Below are 25,690 nucleotides of genomic sequence, written 5' to 3' on the forward strand. Positions count from 1 at the left end.
TAAATTCTATCATAGTGGAGAATAAAGCACAAATGAAATGAACACAGTACTGGTACTTTCTCATATCTAACCATGTCTCTTGAACTTTAGGGCCAAAATCCATTGAATTGTCTTAGTCATGTCAGCTGTATATCGTAAACTGTTCCATTACAAATGGTAAATAAAATCTATTTTAAAGATCACTCAAGTGTGGTTCATGTCCCATTTGTGTTTTCTCTTTCTGAACAGGCTGTGGCTTTAGTTAGATGGAAGAAAGCAGATCAGTAATAAAACATGTATTACAGGCATATGAACATTTATTTATCCAAATACAGTCACATTTATTTACTTCAAAATACATGCAATACATGGTTAAGTTAGGTAGATCAAAATTGAATCATTTCGAAAGCATCCAACCATATTGTGTCTTGTGTTCACTTTCAGGTCTTCTATCAGTCTCTTGAAAATGACCACATAACATCCCTGTGTCTCTTGGCTCATTGTGGAAGACTTGGATTACTTTATATTAAAGAGATTACGACATCCCTTTTACAAGTATGAGTATTATTGAGCTCTGATGAGACACTTGTCTCCTTTTAGGACCAGATTCTGGCGGTAGAACATACATGACAGTATCAGAGACTCACTATCCTCTGCTTCTGTAGTAAAGAGTTCAGTTCACGAGGAGCTAACCAGGCTGTCCCCCTGCTGCGGCAGACACAGGCGCCTGGCCCCACTCTGCCCTCTGCTGGCTGGCCTCTGCACAGTGGGGGGAGCAGGGTGGAACATGCTTACGGGGCTCATCTGCTCCGGAGGCTGTGTGGAGGAGCAAAGACGATGGTGGCCACCAGGTAACAAGGGCCAGCTGTTCACTGAGTCTGACCATGAGTCATCATGTCTTTGAGCTCCCTCAGTCACAGACACAGGCTGACCACTACGCCTACAAGTTCTGCCCTTTATTCTCTGTTCTGAGGCAGAGTTGAGGTAGGATCCATGGGTGGTTACTGTACTAGCAGAGGGGACCAGGGGTGGTAGGTAGCTGTCCATGTCATGAGTGGTGATGGTGGGTTCTCTGTTGCAGGGGTGGGAAGCCTCAGAGCTCTGGCTGTGAGTCCTTGGATGTTTATGTTCAGAGGGTTGGAGAGGGCTGGATTCTCTGGTGTTGGGTGAGCTGCATGGCTGGCCTCTCATCCTGTCTAACGGAGGAGTCCTCCTTATTAGAGGTGCTACTAGTGGTGGACTGGGCCTGGTATGTGGAGGATGCGGTCTGGGGGCCACCACAGGGGTCAAGTCTCTTTGTGTCTCATCCGCAGACAAACCTGTCCATCCTATCGACCTGGGAATAGCAACATTGCCATTAACACCTTTCATGACAGCAAAGATCAACTAGGTTGCAATTAGCTAAATACTTTCGACAGATACTGTAAGTGATGACCTTGGGCTAGATTCTATCAGATCCGCTGACACCTGCATATCGGTTGTTTTGGTGGTGTCGGAGTTGGCACTGTGTTAGAGCTCTCAAATCCACAAGCGGCTCCCAGCATTATACCTAAAGCGGACATTGCCATTGGCTGCACAGAGTCGCTTTAACTGAAATCCCATGCAGCCTTGTTTACCAATCCGAACACTGGAATGTGAGATGTAATCTACACCTCGATTAGGATGATAGAAATCCTCATTATTTTGTTTAATGATTTTCAATATGAGCCTCATTATCTTTTTATCTACAGCCTACACTTTCTCATTCTAAACTTCTAACGCCAGTCGGATGGGTGTGGCTTTGACACAATGACCGCAAGAGCAGCTGCTCACCAATTTGACGACTCCAACGCAGTTCCACCTCGAACAAATAACATTTGATTTGACACCGCCATAACATCTGCAAAGCGGGTGTTGGCTATCGCTGGTTAACGCTTGATCTGAATGAATTTAGGCCCTTGTCTGGGAAGTATGCATGTTATCCTTATCAGACAAATAATCAAACAGATCTAGAGACATGCGTTGGGCTTGACAGCAGAAACCCCTGAAAGCCTGTAAATCCACAGAACAGAAGTTAAAAGTTGTAAAACAGGTATTTTGGATCTGTTAGAAAGGAGAGTATAGAGCAGACTAGAGGCCAACCTGGATCTGCTCTGCAGGCGTGTTTCCACAGGGGAGGAGGAGGGACAGTAGGTGAGGCTGAGGCTCTGCCTCTTCAGATCCATCTGAATGACTCTCCTCTCCTCCTTCAGCTCTGCAAATCAACCCACACCAGGAGAAAATCACTCACACACATTTTTACAACGCTATTCTGCAGCAGTCAGGCAGATTGGAAATGGTGAGAAGACTGACAGCCGGGTCGGCCTCTTTGAAATAAGCGCCATGACCCAAAGGCCAAGATAACGGAACATTGAGAGGTTATACCTGTTGACAGAGTGATGTAGTTCAATTACCACTCTAAAGTGATATCTATTAACCATTATCTTTTTCACCCGATTATTTGTGTACAATGTTTTTCAATATTTGTAGCAGATGAGAACTTGACAACACTGGAAAAAAAGGAGAAGTTAAGTATTTTTGCAACAATAAACCACTAGATGGTAGTGAGGCTCAATTTATCTGATTTTGTTCGAGATATAGGCGAACATGTCAGTAATTTATGTCAGGTCAATACAAGAAGAAAGAAAAGTAACCAACTGTGTTTTTGGTAAGTGTTTTATAGGAAGTGTGCATTGCATAAATGTATGTAGTTCTGTCCTTGTTATGTACTTGTGTATTAAATGTTTTATATTATGTCACGTTTTGTGTTTTGTGTAGACCCCAGGAAAAGTAACTGATGCTTTAGCAGTAGCTAATGGGGATCCTAATAAAATACTAAATGTCAAAAGACTTAGGACACATGTTACCAATTTATTTGCCTGGCTACCCAGACTCCTTGCTCCAGCCAAACTCTATGCCACGCCCACGGACGTTAGTTTCTTCTCCACAATGAGTCTGGATCTGAGTACCTCCCCGACCCTTCACCGAATGCGAACACATTCGGGGCCGTCTGATTGGTCCAAAAACTGATGGGTTGAGCCAGAACCAGAACACACGTGGGTAAAGTGGCGGTTTGAAAATGAATCATTGGCTTTGATACTCTGATTGGTTAGAGATGAGCCAATTACTGATTACTTTATTTTGTACAACACCCATGGTGCCCCTCGCCACCACAAGCAACTTCAATGATGGCAGTCTCAGACTAAAGTATGAAGCGAATGACAGAGCAGCGTAAGAATTTAGTGTGAGTCGTCAGGTTACCAAATTTGAAACTTCGCCCCAGTCTGAGGTCCTGAGTGCTCTGGAGCAGGTGTTCATCAAAGATCTCTCTGTACTTTGCTCCGTTCATCTTTGCCTCGATCCTGACTAGTCTCCCAGTCCTTGCCTCTGAAAAACATCCCCACAACATGATGCTTCCACCACCATGCTTCACCGTAAGGATGAGTCTTGGTGGTTCCAAACTTCTACCATTTAAGAATGATAGAGGCCACTGTGTTCTTGGGGACCTTCAATGCTGCAGAAATGTTTTGGTACCCTTCCCCAGATCTGTGCCTCGACACAATCCTGTCTCGGAGCTCTACAGACAATTCCTTTGACCTCATGGCTTGGTTTTTGCTGTGACATGCACTGTCAACTGTGGGACCTTTTATAGACAGTTGTGTGCCTTTCCAAATCATGTTCAATCAATTGAATTTACCACAGGTGGACTCCAATCAAGTTGTATACACATCTCAAGGATGATCAATGGAAACAGGATGCACCTGAGCTCAATTCGAGTCTCATAGCAAAGGTTCTGAATACTTATGTAAATAAGGTATTTCTGTTTTTTATTGTCAGGGCAGTGTAGTTCACAGGTTACTGAAGACACCAGAACTCATGAAACCATTATGGATCTGAGCCCAGTCACCTCTATTAACTCTGGGCTCTGATGTTCCGCTGGTTCAATACAGATCTGTTATGTGGACCAGGAAAGTATATTACTGTTAGGTTGCAAAATGCTGTTAACTTTCCCAAAATGTCCAGGTTTTTCAGAAATCCCTGTTGGAGGATTGCTGGATTTTCTTGCTTTTTACATCCTGATTCCAGGAATATTCCTACCAGGATTTCTGGAAAACCTGGGAATGTTGGTAAAGTTACCTGAATTTTCCCACCCTAATAGTGTATGACTGTACTGTAACTGTATCACTCACCTGTTACAGTTGGCTCTGGAGCCTCAGTGACATCACGCTGTGTCTGGTGCTCCTGTTCCACACTCTCCTGCAAACAGCGAATCACAGACAAGACAAAACACCACAGAACAGGTCAACTACCAGAGCCAGCTACTGGTGAGTTAGAGCCATGTAACCCAAGGACACAGCTGACAAATGAGAAATAAGGACGATGGTGGGAGATGGGTGGGGGTGTTACGACGTGAGCGACGAAATGATTCACAGGCAGCAGCAGTGTTCAATCCATAAGAATTTGGACTCTCTTTTAACATCTATATCCAGACTCAGGACATAAACCACAGCTCCAACCAACAGGCTCTTTTCTCTGCTGGCAACCGGGTCATATCTGTCCTCGTTTTACAATACCACTGGTAATGGATGATCATTAGCTAGGAGTCCGACCCACCCACCAGCCCTGCTATTTGCTTTGAGGTATTTACGTAAAGTCTCACTGTCTGCCACTGGCATATCATGGAGCTATGCCTCGTCTTGACTCCCCACTGTGTAGCTAACGGAGGGGTGCCGAGTGCCTAGTGCCGCCAGCTGATCGTCTTGGTTTTTTGAAATGCAAACAAACAGAAGTGGAGAATGATCTAGTTACAGAGGCGGCTATTCATTTTAGATGTGAGGTCTGACTGATGGAAGGGTGGTTAGACTATCCTGGCTCAGGCTGCTACCAAGGGAGATGGAATACCAGACTGGTTCTGCATCCCTAATGGCACTCTATATATTCCCTATGTAGTGCACTACTTTTGACCAGGGCCCATTGGGGGAATAGGGAATAGGGTGATATTTGGGATGTAGACTGGGACTGGGAGCTACACAGCCCACTGCTTCTCAATGGAGTGTTGACTCAAAACCTAAACCCTGCTTCGCATAAATGGCTGCCCTTTTACTCTGAAAATAAAACAGCCTATTATTTCACTGCGGTGCAGTGGTAAAAGGATAACTCTCCACACCTCTTTCTCAGTCTATTCTTTCTCCTACTTAAAGCAGTGTTATATGGGCTCTATTTGGGACCATGCCTACTAGTCTACAAACTTTCAAAGCTTGAGGATAATGAGATATTGGGGTAATTTAGTCATTACTGTAGACTGCCTGACTGATAAAATTACAGATCCATTGCAGGGACATAGCACTCTACTTTCCTGGTCCACGGCCAAGTCCATCAATTAATTCCACCAACCCCCATTAGAGGAAAAGGGACATTATACAAATGTTTGTAAAAAATGATGATTGATTGCTGCATGCTAAATGTGAATGAGATCATACAGTACCCGGGCTTGGTTTTGGCTGACTAGATGATGTTTCTGGCTGTAATGGGAAATTACAGTGCCTTGCAAAAGTATTCATCCCCCTTGGCGTTTTTCCTATTTTGTTGCATTACAACCTGTAATTTAAATTGATTTTTATTTGGATTTCATGTACTGGACATACACAAAATAGTCCAGATTGGTGAAGTGAAATGAAAAAAGGAACTTGTTTAAAAAATAATAATAATAAGGGAAAAGTGGTGCGTGCATATGTATTCACCCCCTTTGCTATGAAGCCCCTAAATAAGATCTGGTGCAACCAATTACCTTCAGAAGTCACATAATTAGTTAAATAAAGTCCACCTGTGTGCAATCTAAGTGTCACATGATCTCAGTCTATATACACCTGTTCTGAAAGGCCCCAGTGTCTGCAACACCACTAAGCAAGGGACACCACAAAGCAAGCGGCACCATGAAGACCAAGGAGCTCTCCAAACAGATCAGGGACAAAGTTGTGGAGAAGTACAGATCAGGGTTGGGTTATAAAAAAATATCTGAAACTTTGAACATCCCACGGAGCACCATTAAATCCATTATTAAAAAATTGAAAGAATATGGCACCACAACAAACCTGCCAAGAGAGGGCCACCCACCAAAGCTCACGGACCAGAAAAGGAGGGCATTAATCAGAGAGGCAACAAAGAGAACAAAGATAACCCTGAAGGAGCTGCAAAGCTGTTTTTCATCGACAGGGACTGGGAAATTGGTCAGAATTGAAGGAATGATGGATGGCGCTAAATACAAGGAAATTATTGAGGGAAACCTGTTTTAGTCTTCCAGAGATTTGAGACTGGGACGAAGGTTCACCTTCCAACAGGACAATGACCATAAGCATACTGCTAAAGCAACACTTGAGTGGTTTAAGCGGAAACATTTAAATGTCTTTGAATGGCCTAGTCAAAGCCCAGACCTCAATCCAATTGAGAATCTTTGGTATGACTTAAAGATTGCTGTACACCAGCGGAACCCATTCAACTTGAAGGAGCTGGAGCAGTTTTGCCTTGATGAATGGGCAAAAATCCCAGTGGCTAGATGTACCAAGCTTATAGAGACATACCCCAAGAGACTTGCAGCTGTAATTGCTGCAAAAGGTGGCTCTACAAAGTATTGACTTTGGAGGGGTGAATAGTTATGCAAGCTCAAGTTTTCTGTTTTTTTGTCTTATTTCTTGTTTGTTTCACAATAAAAAATATTTTGCATCTTCAAAGTGGTAGGCATGTTGTGTAAATCAAATGATACAAACCCCCAAAAAATCAATTTTAATTCCAGGTTGTAAGGCAACAAAATAGGAAAAATGCCAAGGGTGGTGAATATTTTCGCAAGCCACAGTATGTGATTAATTGTCCCCCACAATTAAATCTGGGAGGGAATTGCGGATCTCTCTCCGCCCATTAGTACGTTCATACGTTAGTCACACTGTTATTTCTCAGACAGAATTGATTTTGACAAAACTTGGGTGAATGATGCATCTTGCCATAGAGATCTGGCATTTACAAAATTACACTGATTGGCCAAATGGTGGCCCTATAACGAGATTGAAAATGGAAACTTTGAAAGGTCACACCTCTCACCCTGTTTGACCTAAAGTCATGAAATTCAGTGCATACTGTAGGTCCCTCTCCTCACAAGGACCAAATTTGCGTCAGGGACCCATAAGGTCTGCCATGATGGAATGTCCGCCATTTTGAATTTTGTGAAGAACACTTAAAAAGCTACTATTCTGGCACTGAATGACCGATCTGCACAAAACTTGATTTTTGGCATCTATGGACAAAGGTCTCTCAACACAATATTTTCCAGACTAGTACCTAAAACAACATGGCCACTATTGACCAATAAACATTCACGTGAGCGTGGTCTGGCACATAAATGCATATAAATCAGTCAAGGATATTCACATTGTTACAACATTTGGTACATATGTTGCAAACACTGTCAAGACTCAACATATGCAAGAACATTCATAATAACGGGCACATGTTTACAGACTTTTTCCCTTGACTTTTTCCACATTTTGTTACTTTACAGCCTTAATCTAAAAAGGATAAAATAAATAAAAATCCTCAGCAATCTACACACAATACCCAAAAATGACGAAGTGAAACAGGTTTTTAGAAATGTGTACAAATGTATTAACATTTAACATTTACATTAGTATTCAGACCCTTTGCTATGAGACTCGAAATTGAGCTCAGGTGCATCCTGTTTCCATTGATCATCCTTGAGATGTTTCTACAACTTGATTGGAGTCCACCTGTGGTAAATTACATTTTTTGGACATGATTTGGAAAGGCACACAACTGTCTATATAAGGTCCCACAGTTGACAGTGCATGTCAGAGCAAAAACCAAGCAATGAGGTCGAAAATAATTGTCCGTAGAGCTCTGAGACAGGATTGTTTGTGTCAAGGCACAGATCTGGTGGCCTCCATCATTCTTAAATGGAAGAGGTTTGGAACCACCAAGACTCTTCCTAGAGCTGGCCGCCCAGCCAAACTGAGCAATAGGGGGAGAAGGGCCTTGGTCAGGGAGGTGGTCACTCTGACAGAGCTCTAGAGGTCCTCTGTGGAGATGGGATAACCTTCCAGAAGGACAACCATCTCTGCAGCACTGTGGTGGCAGAATCATGCTGTGGGTATGTTTTTCAGCGGCAGGGACTGGGAGACTAGTCAGGATCGAGGCAAAGATGAACGGAGCAAAGTACAGAGAGATCCTTGATGAAAACGACATGTTTACTTTTGCCTTGTTATTTTCATGTATTTGAGTCTATAATTAGTACTGATGTTCTTACCATTGACCTGTTTAACTGACAGTGTCAAATGTCTGCCAGTGTTGAATGTGATGGTTAAAGTTTGATGCCAGACTGAGCTGAGGTCACACTGATAATGTATCTGTGACACTGTGTGATTCTATAGCAGCTGAGGTTGTGACTTCCTACAAGACTCTTGGGATGGTGTCTACAGAACATTCATTGCTGTGTGATTAATATAGAAGGGCCTTCTCAGAGGAGGCCCTTTAGACATTTTCTTTGCTCAATTCTTGTAATAAACCGGATGGATTTTTGATTGACATTATTAACGACCGCTATCATTTTTGTTCACCTGAAAATCCCCTTTACACTGGCTAAGTATTTTGCTTCTGTTCATTATGCCTTTGAATTGCACTTTACATCCTACAAAAACGCTGGTAGCAGAAACATCTCTAACAGACACTGTGCAATCCCATCCTAGTCCCTACATCTCAGGAGACGTGTCCTGCGTGTGATAGTGGGTTGGAGATGTGTGTTGCGGCACATACAAAGATGGTTTCCCCATCTGTTGGGCTGGGAACACCTACATCTGGTGTTCCGTTCTCTCTCCTTCAGTGCCAGATGAGCAGGACAGAGGGGCAGCCAGCCCAGCTCCAGAGTACATAGACTAGAGTACTCTGTACTGTCACACCCTGATCTGTTTCACCTGTCTTGTGCTTGTCTCCACCCCCCTCCAGGTGTCGCCCATTTTCCCCATTATCCCCTGTGCATTTATACCTGTGTTTTCTGTTGCCAGTTCGTCTTGTCTCGTCAAGCCTACCAGCACCCGTACTCCTGTTTCTCTCTAGCCCCTGTTTTTCTAGTTTTTCCAGTTTTGACCACTCTGCCTGCCCTGACACTGCCTGCCGTTCTGTACCTTACCGACTCTGCCCTGGATTACCGAACTCTGCCTGCCCTTGACCTGTCGTCTGCCTGCCCCCTGTTTTGTAAATAAACATCTGTGATTACAACTGTCTGCATCTGGGTCTTATCCTGAGTTCTGATAGTACGAACTGACCATGACTGACCCAGCAGACTCGGACAAGCTCCGCAACGCCGTCTCCTCCCAAGGAGCCACCATTGGGAGGCACGAGGAGTTACTTTGAGGTCTTATGAAAGGATTCCAGACCTTGGCGGAACGCCATTACCGTGCCTTGAATACATTGCTGGAGCAATTTCGCAGATTATCTGTTCGACAACCGGCCATGACAGTAACCTCTCAGCCCCTCAGTAACCCCGCTGTCATCAGCGCATCTCTCCAGGCCACCCCGGCTTCCCGAGAACTCCTCCGGAATGCTTCGCTGGAGAGTCAGGAACCTGTTGGCCGTTTCTCTCCCAGTGTTCCATCATCTTCGAGCTGCAGCCCTCGTCCTTCCCCTCGGACCGCTTGAAGATAGCGTACCTCATAATGCTGATGTCCGGGAGGGCTCTCGCCTGGGCTACTGCGGTGTGTGAACAACAATCTGCCGTGTACTTCAGTCTGGAGGAGTTTGTGGCTGAGGTGAAAAAGGTTTTTGATTCTCCGTTGTCCTGGAGAGAGGCTGCCTGGAAGTTACTCCAGCTTCGTCAAGACTCCCGCAGTGTGGCAGACTATGCGGTTGATTTCCGCACGTTGGCTGCCGAGAGTGCCTGGAACCCGGAATCCCTGTTCGACACGTTCCTTCATGGATTATCGGAGGAGGCTAAAGACGAGCTCGCAGCCCAGGAGCTGCCTACGGATCTCGACTCGGTCATCGCCTTGACCATCCGGATCGATGGGTGGCTACGGGAATGTAGGAGGGAGAGGAGGTCTGATTCCGGTCCCACTCGCTCGCCCAATGATCCCACCTCGCCTCCGAGGAATCCCGGAAGTCCCCGGCATCTACGTTCCCGAGAGAATCCGAGGTTACCCGAGTTCTCCCAAGAGTCTCCGAGGTCTGCCGACTCGCCTCTTCCAGAGCCGATGCAACTCGGCAGAGCCAGGCTGTCTCCAGCCAAACGTCTATATTGCGGGACTACCTATCATTACGTGTCTACCTGTCCATTAAAAGACCAGAGTACTCTGGTGGGCCATACAGAGAATTTTCCTTCTCCCCTTACTCGCACCCCTCTCCATGCCCTCCTGCTGTGGGGCGACCATTCAAAATCTCTCCAGGTTCTCATTGACTCTGGGGCCGATGAGAGTTTAATGGACGCTACCCTGGTGTCAGAGCTGGGCATCCCCACTCAGCCCCGCTCCATTCCCATGGACGTCAAGTCTCCTTAGGTTCCCGTGGTATTGGGGTTTTCTTGGCTCCAGCGACACAATCCTCTTATCAACTGGACTGCTGGTGCTATCCTGGGCTGGAGCCCATTCTGCCACGGCCATTGGCTGAAGTCGGCGCAGCCTGCCCCGGGACATCTTCCTGTGGGCTCGGAAGAAGCCTCGGACCTCTCCGCATTCCCGCGGAGTACCAGGACCTCCGGGAGGTTTTCAGCAAGGCCCGGGCCACTTCGCTTCCTCCGCATCGACCCTATGACTGCGGGATCGACCTTCTCCCGGGCACTACACCACCCCGGGGACGGCTATATTCACTGTTGGAGACCAAGGCTATGGAGACATACATTGAGGACTCCCTGGCTGCAGGCTGCAGGGTGTATCCGCCCTTCTGCCTCCCCCGCCGGCGCAGGGTTCTACTTTGTGGAGAAGAGGGACAAAACCGTGCGCCCGTGCATCGACTACCGGGGCCTCAATGACATCACAGTTAAGAACTGCTACCCGCTACCACTCATCTCCAGGGGGCCACTATTTTCTCTAAGTTGGACCTGCGGGTAGGTGATGAGTGGAAGACAGCCTTCAACACTGCTAGCGGACACTATGAATACCTGGTGATGCCATTTGGTCTGACCAACACTCCTGCTGTGTTCCAGGCCCTGGTCAACAACGTTCTCCGCGATATATTGAACATCCTCGTCTTTTCCCGCTCAGCTCAAGAACACGTTCTCCACGTCCAACAGGTCCTCCAGCATCTCCAGGAGAACCAGCTTTTTGTCAAAGCAGAAAAATGCGAATTCCATCGCTCCACCTTCTCCTTCCTTGGATACATCATTGCTGCTAGTAATGTGCAGATGGATCCCGGAAAGGTTCGCCCCAACCCACGTCCAGAGTGCAGCTGCAACACTTCTTAAGATTTTCCCATTTCTATCACCGTTTTATCCGGGGTTACAGCACCCAGGCTTCCCGCCTTTCAGCACTCACCTCTCCCAAGGTCCCGTTCACGTGGTCCCCAACTGCTGACCGGGCGTTCCTGGACCTTAAGCACCGCTTCACCACAGCTACCATATTAATCCATCCGGACCCATCCCATCAGGTCGTGGTGGAGGTAGACGCTACAGATGTCAGAGTGGGGGCCGTCCTGTCCCAGCATTCTGCCCTGGACCTTAAGCTGCATCCCTGCGCCTTCTTCTCCCATTGTCTTAATGCCACGGAGAGGAATTATGATGTGGGGAATCAAGAACTACTCGCGGTGAAGATGGCATTAGAGGAGTGGAGGCACTGGTTAGAGGGGGCGGAACATCCATTCATTGTGTGGATGGATCACAAGAACCTGGAATATCTCTGCACCGTCAAGCGTCTCAACTCCAGGCAAGCTCGATGGGCCCTGCTGTTCACCCGGTTCAACTTTACCATCTCCTCCCGCCCAGGGTCCAAGAATGTTAAGCCGGATGCGCTTCCATGCCGCTATAGTCCCACTGTTACACCCTCGGACCCAAGACCATCCTTCCTACCTCGTGTCTGGCGGCTCCACTCATCTGGGGAATAGAGAACCAGGTCCGTGAGGCGGAGCGTTCCCAGCCGGACACCGGGGGGGTGGGGGCTCGGCTAATCGGATGTTATTCCCAGATGATGCCCGCTCCCCGGTCCTGGAATGGGCTCATTCTTCCAGGCTTGCCTGCCACCCTGGCTCCCGTTGGACCCTGGCCTTTGTGCGACAATGCTTTTGGTGGCCCACCATGGTCCCTGACGTCTCCGCGTTTGTCACCGCCTGAACTCTGTACTCAGAATAAGACTCCTCGACAAGCTCTGACTGGCCTCGTTCAACCTCTTCCTGTCCCTCACCATCCCTGGTCACATATATCTCTACACTTTGTCACTTTGTCATCTGTCTGATGGCAACACAACTATCCTCATGGTGGTGGACAGGTTTTCCAAAGCCGGCCATTTCATTCCCCTCCCCAAGCTACCCTCTGCCAAGGAGACGGCCTAGCTCATGGTGAAGCACGTCTTCCGGATCCATGGACTTCCGGTGGACATGGTCTCTGACCGTTGTCCTCAGTTCTCGTCCCGGTTCTGGAAGGCGTTCTGCACACTCATTGGGTCGTCGGCAAGCCTGTCCTTCAGGTTTCACCCCCAGTCTAACGGCCAGTCGGAGCGAGCCAATCAGGGCCTGGAGACGACTCTTCGTTGCCTCCGCCAACCCCACCAACTGGAGCCAGCAACTCGTGTAGGTAGAATACACAAGCAACACCCTCCCCTGCTCAGCCACTGGTCTCTCACCTTTCAAGTGTTCGATGGGTTATCAGCCCCCGCTGTTGCCGTACCTGGAAGAGGTTCCGGTCTGCTCTTCTCAAGACCACCTCCAGGTATCGACGACAGGCGGAACGCCACCAGACCCCGGCTCCCCGTTATCGTCTCGGGCAGAGGGTATGGCTGTCCACTCAGGATCTGCCCCTCCGGGTGGAGTCCCGCAAACTTTCCCCCTGTTTTATCGGCCCTTTCCCCATCTCTAAGATCCTTAGCCCCTCTGCTGTTCGTCTTCTGTTGCCCCGCACCCTCCGTATACATCCCACTTTTCATGTATCAAGGATTAAACCTCTCACAGCCCTCTGTCTCCTGTTTCCATCTGGGTCTTATCCTGAGTTCTGATAAGTACAGTAGGAACTTGGACTAATTGAAAGAGGATCAATATTGTGCAGCAGTGTGTTTGGCCAGATCCCTGGAAAGATTTAGTGTCTCTGGCCTCAGCAGTAACCTTAGATTGAGGCTTTGCAGGCTGGGCGTATGCAGGAAATAATATGCAGATTGCCAACAGCGGTTGAAGGCTGAAGGTAATCAGGTCCATCTGAAGGGGGCTTGGTGATGATGACTGTCCTAGGTCAACAACAAGTCACATTGGTTCTCGCTGTGTTAACCAGGCGGCTGTATGTGTCGGTGGCAGCCAGCTCTTGGCTTTTGGAGGAGCAAAAGGCGTGTTCTCTCTGTGGGGTCTTTGACATATTATATTCTCTTTTTCATGGCCTTGGCTATAGCTCAAACCCAAGGTGTAAGCTGTTGAAGGCTTATTCAAGGACATCCCAAAGAAAAGCTGACAGAGAAGAACTTACCTTTTACAAGTGTTCAGAGTATTCTGTCTCTCAGTCCAAGCACATAGGGTACTGCAAGTGCAGTATATTTTCTCAGAGCACAGACAACATTTAAACTGGAACAATAGTGTGAATTTACAAAACAGCAACCTCTCTGGTATTGACTGGAATCAAACCACATTTTTACCTGCAGAAACTGCACTTGGCTTTTCAGCGCCTCACATTCTTCGGTCAGAACTGATCTGGCAGTGAGGAGAGAACACAACTGTTAGGTTAAACTCTAAAACCATATTATTTCTTGACCTTTTAAAAATGATAATGAATGCACATTTTAGTAAAACTAATAAACTAAAGAAAAGTGTTAAACAAAAAAGTATTCAAATGTATACATAGCATGATATCAAGTTGCAGCTTTCCAGGAACTTGGCTGCTGGTTTTCATTGAATATGGCCTTGAATCCTAAACAGACAGCCAAATGCACAATAGCATGTACTACATCCATATCTATTATAAGACTTTACTTATGGTATTGAGGGAGCCGTGGCCTATTTCTCTTTCTCGGTTATGTAACTATTGTTGACTTAATTCACTTCTTTCTTTTTTAGAAGTAAAGGAATCTTCTGCATGCTGAGGTCTGGTATTCATTTTCTTACAATGGGGGCTTTGTTCTGTGCGGGGATGGAGAGAGGAGAGGGCTGGCTGGCCTCCACCCTCCGCCCTCCATCTCCTCTCCCCCAGCTCCCCTCCAAGGCAAGCGCAGTGTTTGCATTCCCCTCCTGGCCTGGTTGGGTAGGGAGCTCCAGATGCCTGGCTCTGGCTGTCACAAGGCCAGGGGGAAAGGGAGAGGGAACCAGGCTGGAAGACACAGGCGGGAGAGAGGAGAGCAAGACAGGAGAACAGGGGAGAGGAGAGGGGAACTATGACCAGGAGAGAGAGGCCATGGATCTTTACACTGTAGATGACAGGACAGGAATACACTATAATGGAGAGAATGAGAACAGAGGAAGGTAGAAAGAGACAAAGCAGGGTGGATGGAAGCTGGCCAGTCCTCCTATCGTTTAGCTACCCCCTTTCTCTTTACTGTAACGCCATGTTTGCACAATGATGAAGACATGTCTGGTCTGTCCAAACAGGCAGATTTAAAGACGGCCAGAGTGGCAGAAGTCTGAAGAGAAATCTGACTCTGCACAGAGGAATGTGTGAGGAGGAAAAAAGGGTCCCATTCCCCACAGTCCCACAGCTGTATTCATTTCATTACAACACTTCTCTGACTGTGGCTCACATTTACCCAATGGCTCATGGTCTTTCCTGTCTGGGACTCTTCATGGATACAGACTAAGGTCTTGCAGTCATATATTCTGCCTTGCAGACAGACTATAAGTACTACTGTCTATCACAAAACTCATTTCAACTGGTTGCATTTTAAAGGACGCATTACCTAAACATTGGTCTGTAATTGACATTTTTGAAATGTTGCTCAGTGACTTACTTGAGGTGGGCCACAACGTCCTCTATGTGGTTGACATTCAGCTTGTGTTTCATGTCATCAATGTCATCTTGGCTGGTAGTAGAGCTGACTGAGCTCCGGGAACAGGACCTGTGGGACCAGAAATGCATGTCTAAGGTGCATCCACATGACAGATAAGTAGAAATACACAATGACAACGTGTGTTTGCAACTGTCCTTTTCCCTCTTGTGTTGTAGCAGTTGTATTACAGTATGTAAATGTATCTTACTCTTGACAGTCAGACTAACCTTTCTGCATGTTGGCTCTGGCTGAATTGTATTCCACTAGGGGTAGGCCTACTATTCACATTGTCACAACGACTGTTATGGACACCCAAGGCGTAATTCACCACACTAGGACTGTACCGGAATATGTCTGCATCTCCATCCCTGAAAATCAATAGATACACACAAATAACCACCAACATAGTGCGAAGGAGTCAGAGAGGAGGTAATAAGATGACAAAGGAAGGATAGGAATAGTGAGGCACCAATTTGGCAACCCCTAGCACCCCAGTTTTGACCCGTTGGTGCAACACAAAGTGAGTGTTGTATGTCTGTCAATCCTGACAGGCCGGGCGGACAGCAGGCCTGTCCTGCTTTCTGTAATCCCCTTGTCCTAATCTTAAGACTACCATGCTGAAAAGATTAAAGCAGTGGAGCAGAGAGAGAGAGAGAGATGGGGAGAGAGAGATAGAGAGAGAGAGAGAGAGAGAGAGAGAGAGAGAGAGAGAGAGAGAGAGAGAGAGAGAGAGAGAGAGAGAGAGAGAGAGAGAGAGAGAAACAGAGCAAACTAGAATGCTATTTGGCCCTAAACAGAGAGTACACAGTGGCAGAATACCTGACCACTGTGACTGACCCAAACTTAAGGAAAGCTTTGACTATGTACAGACTCAGTGAGCATAGCCTTGCTATTGAGAAAGGCCACCGTAGGCAGACCTGGCTCTCAAGAGAAGACAGGCTATGTGCACACTGCCCACAAAATGAGGTGGAAACTGAGCTGCACTTCCTAACCTCCTGCCAAATGTATGACCATATTAGAGACACATATTTCCCTCAGATTACAGAGATCCACAAAGAATGCGAAAACAAACCCAATTTTGATAAACTCCCGTATCTACTGGGTGAAAAACCACAGTGTGCCATCACAGCTGCAAGATTTGTGACCTGTTGCCACAAGAAAAGGGCAACCAGTGAAGAACAAACACCATTGTAAATACAACCCATATTTATGTTTATTTATTTTCCCATTTGTACTTTAACTATTTGCACATTGTTACAACACTGTATATATACATAGTATGACATTTGAAATGTATTTATTCTTTTGAAACTTCTGAGTGTAATGTTTACTGTTAATATTTATTGTTTATTTCACTTTTGTTTACTATCTACTTCACTTGCTTTGGCAATGTTAACACACATTTCCCATGCCAATAAAGCCCTTAAATTGAATTGAGAGAGAGAGAGAGAGAGAGAGAGAGAGAGAGAGATGGGGGGAGAGAGAGAGAGAGAGAGAGAGAGAGAGAGAGAGAGAGAGAGAGAGAGAGAGAGAGAGAGAGAGAGGGGGGGAGAGAGAGAGAGAGAGAGAGAGAGAGAGAGAGAGAGAGAGAGAGAGAGAGAGAGAGAGAGAGAGAGAGGAAATGGGAATGGTACAGCAGCAGCAGCAGCCCTGCAGCCTCCAAGAGTCACCAGCCATGGAGCAAGGCCTGTTGGATGAAGGGTGAGGAGAACACCCCAGCGGTGTCAAAGTGGGGATGTTATGTTACTAGGCTGAGGGATTTCAATCAGGAGGCTGCGCAAAAGTGGAAAGTGGCATTTAGCTGCACCTGCCGAAACTCTTTTGATCTCCTGAAAAAAGGCTGTTGCAGATGCTGGCCAAGGATGCCCAACCTTTTTTTGAAATCACAAAGGGTTACATAATTACGGAGAAATACTGCTCAAGTGGAAAACAGGAAGATAGGACTCCCCCATGAACCCCCCAGGACTAAACCCCAAAACCAATGACCGGAAAAGCTTACAAAATGCATCCTCTCTTTTTGGTCAAAGCCAACATCTAGGCTATGGCCTGTTATGGATAGCTAACTCTGACCCATATATCAGCAAACATTGAAGCTTTGAGCTTTTGAGTCCTACTGTATGCCTGAGTCTTACACCACAGTGCACAACTTCTAGTGAACAAGATTGTGTGGAGGGTGGAGGGTGAGTAGAGGTAAGAATCCCATTTCAGTGGCAGGCTGCTAGTGGAGCTACCGGGTCTAGCTATAATGACAGGAACAGAGGCTACATTGTGAGGCAGTGTAGTACATATCACTAAGTAGCTTACTCCCAGAGAGAGGAGGAGTCCTGATCTCAGCTAACAAAGATGGCATAGATGCCCGCCGCAACATCAACAACCACACCAGACCATTCAAATCCTCCTCCGTCCTGGAAGATTGATAAACTACAAATGTAAAATAAGTTACACCACAACCACAGCCACTTTTAACGTTTCCCACCTTACAGCTCCTCCTGCTCCAATTGTTATGCTAGTTCCGTTCCGAGATTTAGGACCTCCTTGGGCCCGTTTTCAGAAAGCCTATTTATTCAGAGTACTCTTCACTCAATGGGCATTCAGCGTAGCCCCTATTTCTCTCCATAATGGGACAGGTGCAGCTGCACTGAGGACGCCGACCACAAATCTCTAAGACAATGGCATGGAGGGAGGACCACACAAGGGGACAGGTGATCTGAAAAGTTGCCAACCAGCTCCATTAAATCAGTTCACTTTCAAAGCAAGATGAATCATAGCTGCTAAACTCAGACACCCTTGTTCATTAAAGTCCTCAGCTCTAGGGTATTTAGTCAACTCAACAGTTTCCTGCTTTGGGTAGGATCGATTGGTCAAGGATAAAGAGAAAGCTCCAAACCTGGAGCGATATTAAAGGGAAATGATCCAGCAGCTTTGTCCTGAAAGCAGATCAGCTGATTTACAGTGAGGGTCTTAATTTTCTAATCAAAGAGAGGGGGATCATGGAGGATATACACACAGACTATATCCCAAAGGGCACCCTATTCCCTACATAGTGCACTACTTTTGACCTGAGCACTATATAGTGAATAGGGTGCCATTTGGGATGCATCCACAAACACAGGGCAGAGGCAGAGACCAACAGGACCAACCAGCAGGCAGCAGCGTGGTTGGCACTTGGCAGGGATTCAAAGCAGAACATAGTGTCAGGGTTAACATGGCACTGATACCTAAAGTCCCAGCATTACCTCGTTGATTTGTCCACAGGACGTCTGGACATACTGACAGGGTTTGTTTGAAGTGGGTTTAAGATGAAATAATTCCTGAATGATACACATTCCTAGACTATTCCTAGTATACCCTTTAATAGTCCTATAGTCTTAGCAAAATCTGATCTGATTTAAAGTAACAATAAAGCTATGAATGACATTATTTGTGAGATAGCCACTGCCAATACATTCTAACTGGTGCATCACATTTATTGGATACAATCTTCAGTGATTTGTGTTTTTCCTGAATGGCAACAAAAACTAAAATTATAGGGGCAGAGTTGAGGGGGAGCTACATTCTTCAGAGCCTCCTCCAGTTGCTGACAGAGAGGCCTCCCCTTCAAATAGGTACCTGTAAATTACTGCCTTTTGTTGGACAAACAGGCTCATCCGGATGCAGGCCTAGTGTTGGGTAGGCAATATTAAAATAGGGCCCCCATTTGGGGGGGTCTGGGTGACTTGTTGCTTTAGGCTACACAATATAAAACAATACTTTAATGTAGGAGATTATGAAACCTCAATCTGCCTTGTGCTTTGACTATTAGACCCATAACATTTACAGCCATTTTGTAACATTACTATCTTCTTTGATCTAATTATTACCAAACCATTTGTAACTAACTAAAAACACAGTAAGCATTTAAAGTTATCATTGTTGAAGAAAACTAAAGGTACAAAGTGTGAAACAAGGGTCCTGACCCCTAGGCCCAACCCTTTCCCAGTGGAAATATAAGTTTCAATGGTTCTACTGGGGTCAGAACATTTATCACCTGGAACTAACAAAAATAGGCAGACAGACAGGGATGGAGAGACGGGGAGAAGAAGCCTGGCCTTGGAAACAAAATCCACAGACATCCCAACAATGTCACGTTCTCCTTGGTCCTCTGTCTGATGAATGAAAATGTAAACATACAGTGGGGAGAACAAGTATTTGATACACTGCCGATTTTGCAGGTTTTCCTACTTACAAAGCATGTAGAGGTCTGTAATTTTTATCATAGGTACACTTCAACTGTGAGAGACGGAATGTAAAACAAAAATCCAGAAAATCACATTGTATGATCTTTAAGTAATTAATTTGCATTTTATTGCATGACATAAGTATTTGATACATCAGAAAAGCAGAACTTAATATTTGGTACAGAAACCTTTGTTTGCAATTACAGATATCATATGTTTCCTGTAGGTCTTGACCAGGTTTGCACACACTGCAGCAGGGATTTTGGCCCACTCCTCCATACAGACCTTCTCCAGATCCTTCAGGTTTCGGGACTGTTGCTGGGCAATATGGATTTTCAGCTCCCTCCAAAGATTATCTATTGGGTTCAGGTCTGGAGACTGGCTAGGCCACTCCAGGACCTTGAGATGCTTCTTACGGAGCCACTCCTTAGTTGCCCTGGCTGTGTGTTTCGGGTCGTTGTCATGCTGGAAGACCCAGCCACGACCCATCTTCAATGCTCTTACTGAGGGAAGGAGGTTGTTGGCCAAGATCTCGCGATACATGGCCCCATCCATCCTCCCCTCAATACAGTGCAGTCGTCCTGTCCCCTTTGCAGAAAAGCATCCCCAAAGAATGATGTTTCCACCTCCATGCTTCACGGTTGGGATGGTGTTCTTGGGGTTGTACTCATCCTTCTTCTTCCTCCAAACACGGCGAGTGGAGTTTAGACCAAAAAGCTCTATTTTTGTCTCATCAGACCACATGACCTTCTCCCATTCCTCCTCTAGATCATCCAGATGGTCATTGGCAAACTTCAGACGGGCCTGGACATGCGCTGGCTTGAGCAGGGGGACCTTGCATGCGCTGCAGGATTTTAATCCATGACGGCGTAGTGTGTTACTAATGGTTTTCTTTGAGACTGTGGTCCCAGCTCTCTTCAGGTCATTGACCAGGTCCTGCCGTGTAGTTCTGGGCTGATCCCTCACCTTCCTCATGATCATTGATGCCCCACGAGGTGAGATCTTGCATGGAGCCCCAGACCGAGTGTGATTGACCGTCATCTTGAACTTCTTCCATTTTCTAATAATTGAGCCAACAGTTGTTGCCTTCTCACCAAGCTGCTTGCCTATTGTCCTGTAGCCCATCCCAGCCTTGTGCAGGTCTACAATTTTATCCCTGATGTCCTTACACAGCTCTCTGGTCTTGGCCATTGTGGAGAGGTTGGAGTCTGTTTGATTGAGTGTGTGGACAGGTGTCTTTTATACAGGTAACGAGTTCAAACAGGTGCAGTTAATACAGGTAATGAGTGGAGAACAGGAGGGCTTCTTAAAGAAAAACTAACAGGTCTGTGAGAGCCGGAATTCTTACTGGTTGGTAGGTGATCAAATACTTATGTCATGCAATAAAATGCAAATTATTTACTTAAAAATCATACAATGTGATTTTCTGGATTTTTGTAAGTAGGAAAACCTGCAAAATCGGCAGTGTATCAAATACTTGTTCTCCCCACTGTATATATTTTTCTCAAAATTCAACCATTAGGCAATCATGGCATAAGAAGAAGTGTTGGTGTTTGACAATTTGATAAATGCTTTATCAATTCCAAACTGAATAACAAACTAGAAGAGGAAGGGAAAGGAATGCCAACAGGGTAATGGCAGTAGTTTCTTCCAAAGCTTTTTTGTTGTTGCTGATATTCAAAGAAGTTGTCACCAGTGATTAATAGACTATGTTGTATTAACATGTTGTTGTTACATAGTACTTAAGTAACTGCACTATAATTGCATAGTATTGGTATGTGTCCCAAAATGGCACCCTATTCCTTAGATAGTACACTACTTCTGACCAGAGCGCTATGGGCCCTGGTCAAAAGTAATGGACTATATAGGGAAAATAGTGCCATTTGGGACGCAGCCATGGAGTTGAGTAATCACACAAGAGTCTTCTCCTCACCTGCCCTCTAGGGCTGCTCTCTCTCTCACGGTCCCCAGCAGCAGTTGGATCTCAGATTTCAGCAGCTCCTTGATGGCAGGGGGGTCAGACAGGGGGGAGCGAGGTCTCTTCGGCCTGTTACCCAGTTTATGGTGCACCGTCTGCCAAATCTGCTGCCACGTAGTCACCTGGAAGTTGGAAACATGGGGAGACATGGGATAGGAAATCAGGAGACAACGCTGTGTAACTTCAGGCTTATAATGAGCGATGAGTCATTATGAATGATGAAATATCAGAAAGACCTGTGAAATGTACATTATATTCAATTGAGACCCTGGCCCATCGAAATCTTATAATTCACATAAGTGTTCTATTTAATATGCGCTGGCCACTGTTGGGCATAGAACTACTGCATGGGTTTTTCAGTTGGCTGGTTTCCCCCAACAAGTTTGCACACTACTCTTTAAAAACACTACCTTCAGGGAAAAAAACAATTAAAGGGGCTACTGCTGAAAAAAAAAAAAAGTGTTATGAAACTGTAGCCAGACAGAGATTAAAAAAAAGGAGAGAGAAAAAGTCTAGCAAATATTCTGGCTGATGGCAGAGCGGTAGAGCCACAGTGCTGGTAAAGAAGTTTAAAGTCTGGAGTCTATTAACATTTTCTGCACCTGGTCCCTGACATTCAGTGTCTATGCTCCATGGAAAGGCCAGCTTCAAAGCCCACTGCTGTCCAGAGGAGAACGTTTAAACACGGTCGGTCCCTGTGTCTTTCAATCTGGCTGTGCCCTCACATATGCACACACACACGCACACACACACACACTACCACTATGTCTAGCTGAACTCCGGCCAGGCATCCACACACTGCTTCCCATAATGCCCCAGCCAGCCATTCTCTAAGCAGGTGTTTATGGAGTGAGCCCCCAGGATGCTAACAACAGTAACAAGCTGTTCATTGCTTTATTAATCTCCAAGTGAAACCCACCAGACGACATGGGGAAGGAATTACAGTGTGGTTAACCTCAGTTGTTGACTCATTGGTGTTGTTGTAACTTCACAATAGAGATTGAAGAGGTTGAATGTGGAACATGATAAACATTTGAAATAGGCTAATCTAATAATATATTTTTCATGCTATCCATCCACAAACCAAACATTGACTGAATCGTATGCCATACCCAGTGACACAGGCATTACTAATGTCTGGAGAACATATGATAGCTCAAACCCACATGGTTTGGCAGAGATCCAAGAACATGTGCCCCGGCCTCCTCATTTCCTGTGTTAAACTTAAAAGGAGCTGTCTATTTCATCTGAACTACTGCAGACAATGGTGACCTTGATGGAGAAAAGGCCAGTCTGGGTAGTATTATTATGATATCTCATCTAGAGATTTAACGCTAAGGGAAAGCATAAATTTACTACAGGGTAGAAAGCAACAACAAAAAATACTGAGGGAAATGCAAGGCTGGCTGAGTGAATAGGGCTCAAGTGCTTTGTTTCTAATACTTACTAGAAGTCCTTCCTTCCCTACCTACATGTACAAATTACCTCGACTAACCTGTACCCCCGCACCTTGACTCGGTACCGGTACCCCCTGTATATAGCCTCGTTATTGTTATTTTATTGTTACTTTTTATTTTATTTTTTACTTTAGTTTATTTAGTAAATATTTTCTTAACTCTATTTCTTGAACTGCATTGTTGGTTAAGGGCTTGTAAGTAATCATTTCACCTGTTGTATTCGGCACGTGTGACAAATAACATTTGATTTGATTTTATATCTAAAGAGTTTTTAACCAGTCGGTGCATAGAAATATGTCAGTGTGACCCTTTAAGTCATGTATATGCGCATATTGATCTTATCAACAAGGCAGGATTAGCCCTCTTAACCCCTCGATTGGCCCCCTGACATGCTAAGCTAATTTGAGGGCCTGTGTCATTTTTCTTCTATTCACACAACTATTCCTGGGGTCTCCTTCATTAGTTGTTTGGCCTGTAGAGTGTGACTGTATTTACACTACTGAACTGATCTAATATGGACATTTAAAACATTGTCCCTAGCAGAACATAATTGTAGGATAACATCACTGGGGAGAGTTAAGACTGGAGACCCAGACAGGAAATGGGTGGTTTCATACATATTTATTTTTCCTTTTTGAATATGAACCCTACATGATCTACTTCATTCAAAGGTATTCCTGCATTCCTAATGGAGTTGTAATTCCCTAGCCAGCCTGGTACAATATTATGCAAATTACGCATATCCTTTTTTGCTGACAGCCTTTCTGTCCCTGTTGACCTGTTGTATGCTACTTGATAACATCTTCAGACGGAGTAGTTGGCTTCAGAACAAACAGTGTAAAGCAGTAGGTGGCCCGTTAGCCAAATATGTCACATGGGTGATTTTATTTGCCTCCTCCCCCCCAGTTTCATGAGCAAAAAAAAAGAGCAAATAATTTCCGTTGTTGGACATAAAAGGACTGTAAAATCACCAGGAACTCAGCTCAAAGTGATTTTAATTTAGGAAATATGTTCCCAAATATTCCCACACATAAATATAGAGACATATGTGAACGTCTCCCAATGTAACCAAGGTTTGAAATTATTCTGTTTTTGTCAAATACTATATCTATTTGGGATTCTTGCGGTCAATTTGCAGTGTACAAATTATTTTTAACTATGTTCCGTCCCCCCGACCATCCGCTCAAGAAAAAAATTGGCCAGCGGATGAATGTAATTGGGGACCCCTGGTGTAAAGAAAGACTCGAGCCACAGTGTGTGGGTTGATTTGGAACAATCTGAGGACCTAGTCTTGAATAGCTGCATGTATAGCCTCACTAGAGCTCCTAGTGTTTTACACAGCATCTCATTGTACATTGTAGAATCTACCTAAAGCTTTCATGTCTTGCCTTTAATTGTGTCATGTTCACAGTTTCATGTAATCTATTTAAAGTACTAATGCATAGCATTTGCCAACCACATATACTTATCTGGTAGTTATTTCTATCTTGAGTTGTTAGGAAAGTTTATTGAGTCAAGGGAACTTGCTCAAGTGATTTCCAGTCCACCCTTATTGTTTTGGCCAAATGTAATGTGTCAGCTATTGCTGATTGCTACCTAAAGCCAGATATTTGAACAATGCACGACCATGCTCAGTCATTCCTCCAACATGAACAGCACCCTTAAAGTGACAATCAGCAGATGAAACAATAACAAAGTAACTCCCCACCACTGTTTCTGTAAAAAGCTGATGGATTGGGCTGGAGAAATGTAACCACTCTCAAATTCATAGACAGAGCTATGGATGCAAGAAGTGACCATCCATGATATCAAAAGTATAGTTTTAACAATATTTTGAAGCTATACAGTGTTTGTTTACATTTACTTTGTTTACAAACATTGGAGTAAAACAAGCTTATATTTTGGGTTCTAGTGGGGTACGACAGTTGAACTAGCTAAGCTCATATGAGGCATTTATAAGTTATATTATTAAAGAATCAATGGATACAGATAGCTATATCATTCATTTATACATTCAAACATGTATGTAGCAACTGCAGATTGCCCCTTTAAAATGGCTTGGTCCTCACCTCAGAATAAATCTCTGTGTACATGTCAATCAAAGTATCTCCAAGCAAACCCCGGATTTCTGGGAGCTCTGGCTCGGGGACATGCTCCACGATAAGATTCCACAGCGAGAGTGGACATTCGGATTCTTCCATGAAGGCACCTAGCAGTTTAAACGGTCGAACAGAGGAGAGAATTTAAAGTAGTCATTGAAATATGTCTGGCCTAGAAGTCATTTGCTTCCTAATAATAATTTGCCGGTTTTGCCAGCAGTAGCAGAAGTGTGCTCGTGGGTTGCCTGCCTCATTTGGCTACTACTGTTGCTAACTAGTTAACGTTAGCTAGCTAGCTTGGTTAGTTGTTAGATAGCTAAAGACATTTACAAGAAAGTCCAGCATCTCAGTAACATTAATTGAGTAATTTAATGCACATTCTATTTGTGCTTAAATTGTACATTTTAAAACTGTTGAGAGAAACGTTAGCTAACCTTCTAGTTAGTAAATCAAAGACTAAACTTACCTTGTTGTTGCTTCCTGTATCCAGTGTAAACATTCTTGTCTCCAAGGCAGAAATATCGCGAGATCAGGATCCTCTACCTCTGCTTAGAATAAACTATTTCTAGCACAAGGCTGGTGTAAATAAAATGTTCAATAGTTTAATTTTGGCACTGGAAAATCCATGGGAACATTATTTCAGCTTCATGTTATAGACTACAGTTATTTTTATTTTTTTAATAATTGTTTTTCCTATTGCATTAACCAGGTTGAATACAAAGTCAAAGCAGATGTATTTTCTATAATAACCACACATGAATATCTTATTTCATACAAAGGAACG

General features: G+C 45.0%; 1 protein-coding gene across 1 annotated transcript; it reads right to left on the reverse strand.

Moving 5' to 3' along the window:
• On the reverse strand, positions 1-25,404 carry LOC121580922 (coiled-coil domain-containing protein 24-like). The gene is made up of 9 exons (XM_041896120.1): positions 25,373-25,404; positions 24,877-25,016; positions 21,306-21,472; positions 15,383-15,523; positions 15,117-15,224; positions 13,815-13,869; positions 4,188-4,254; positions 2,101-2,212; positions 1-1,315 (listed from the first exon to the last, which is right to left on the reverse strand). Exons 2-9 carry the CDS (start codon positions 25,006-25,008, stop codon positions 658-660), a joined length of 1,440 nt encoding a protein of 479 aa, XP_041752054.1. The 5' UTR covers positions 25,009-25,016; positions 25,373-25,404; the 3' UTR covers positions 1-657.
• Positions 25,405-25,690: the final 286 nt, after the last annotated feature.

Source organism: Coregonus clupeaformis, chromosome 14 (assembly GCF_020615455.1).
Source record: "Coregonus clupeaformis isolate EN_2021a chromosome 14, ASM2061545v1, whole genome shotgun sequence".
Classification (NCBI taxonomy): Eukaryota; Metazoa; Chordata; class Actinopteri; order Salmoniformes; family Salmonidae; genus Coregonus; species Coregonus clupeaformis.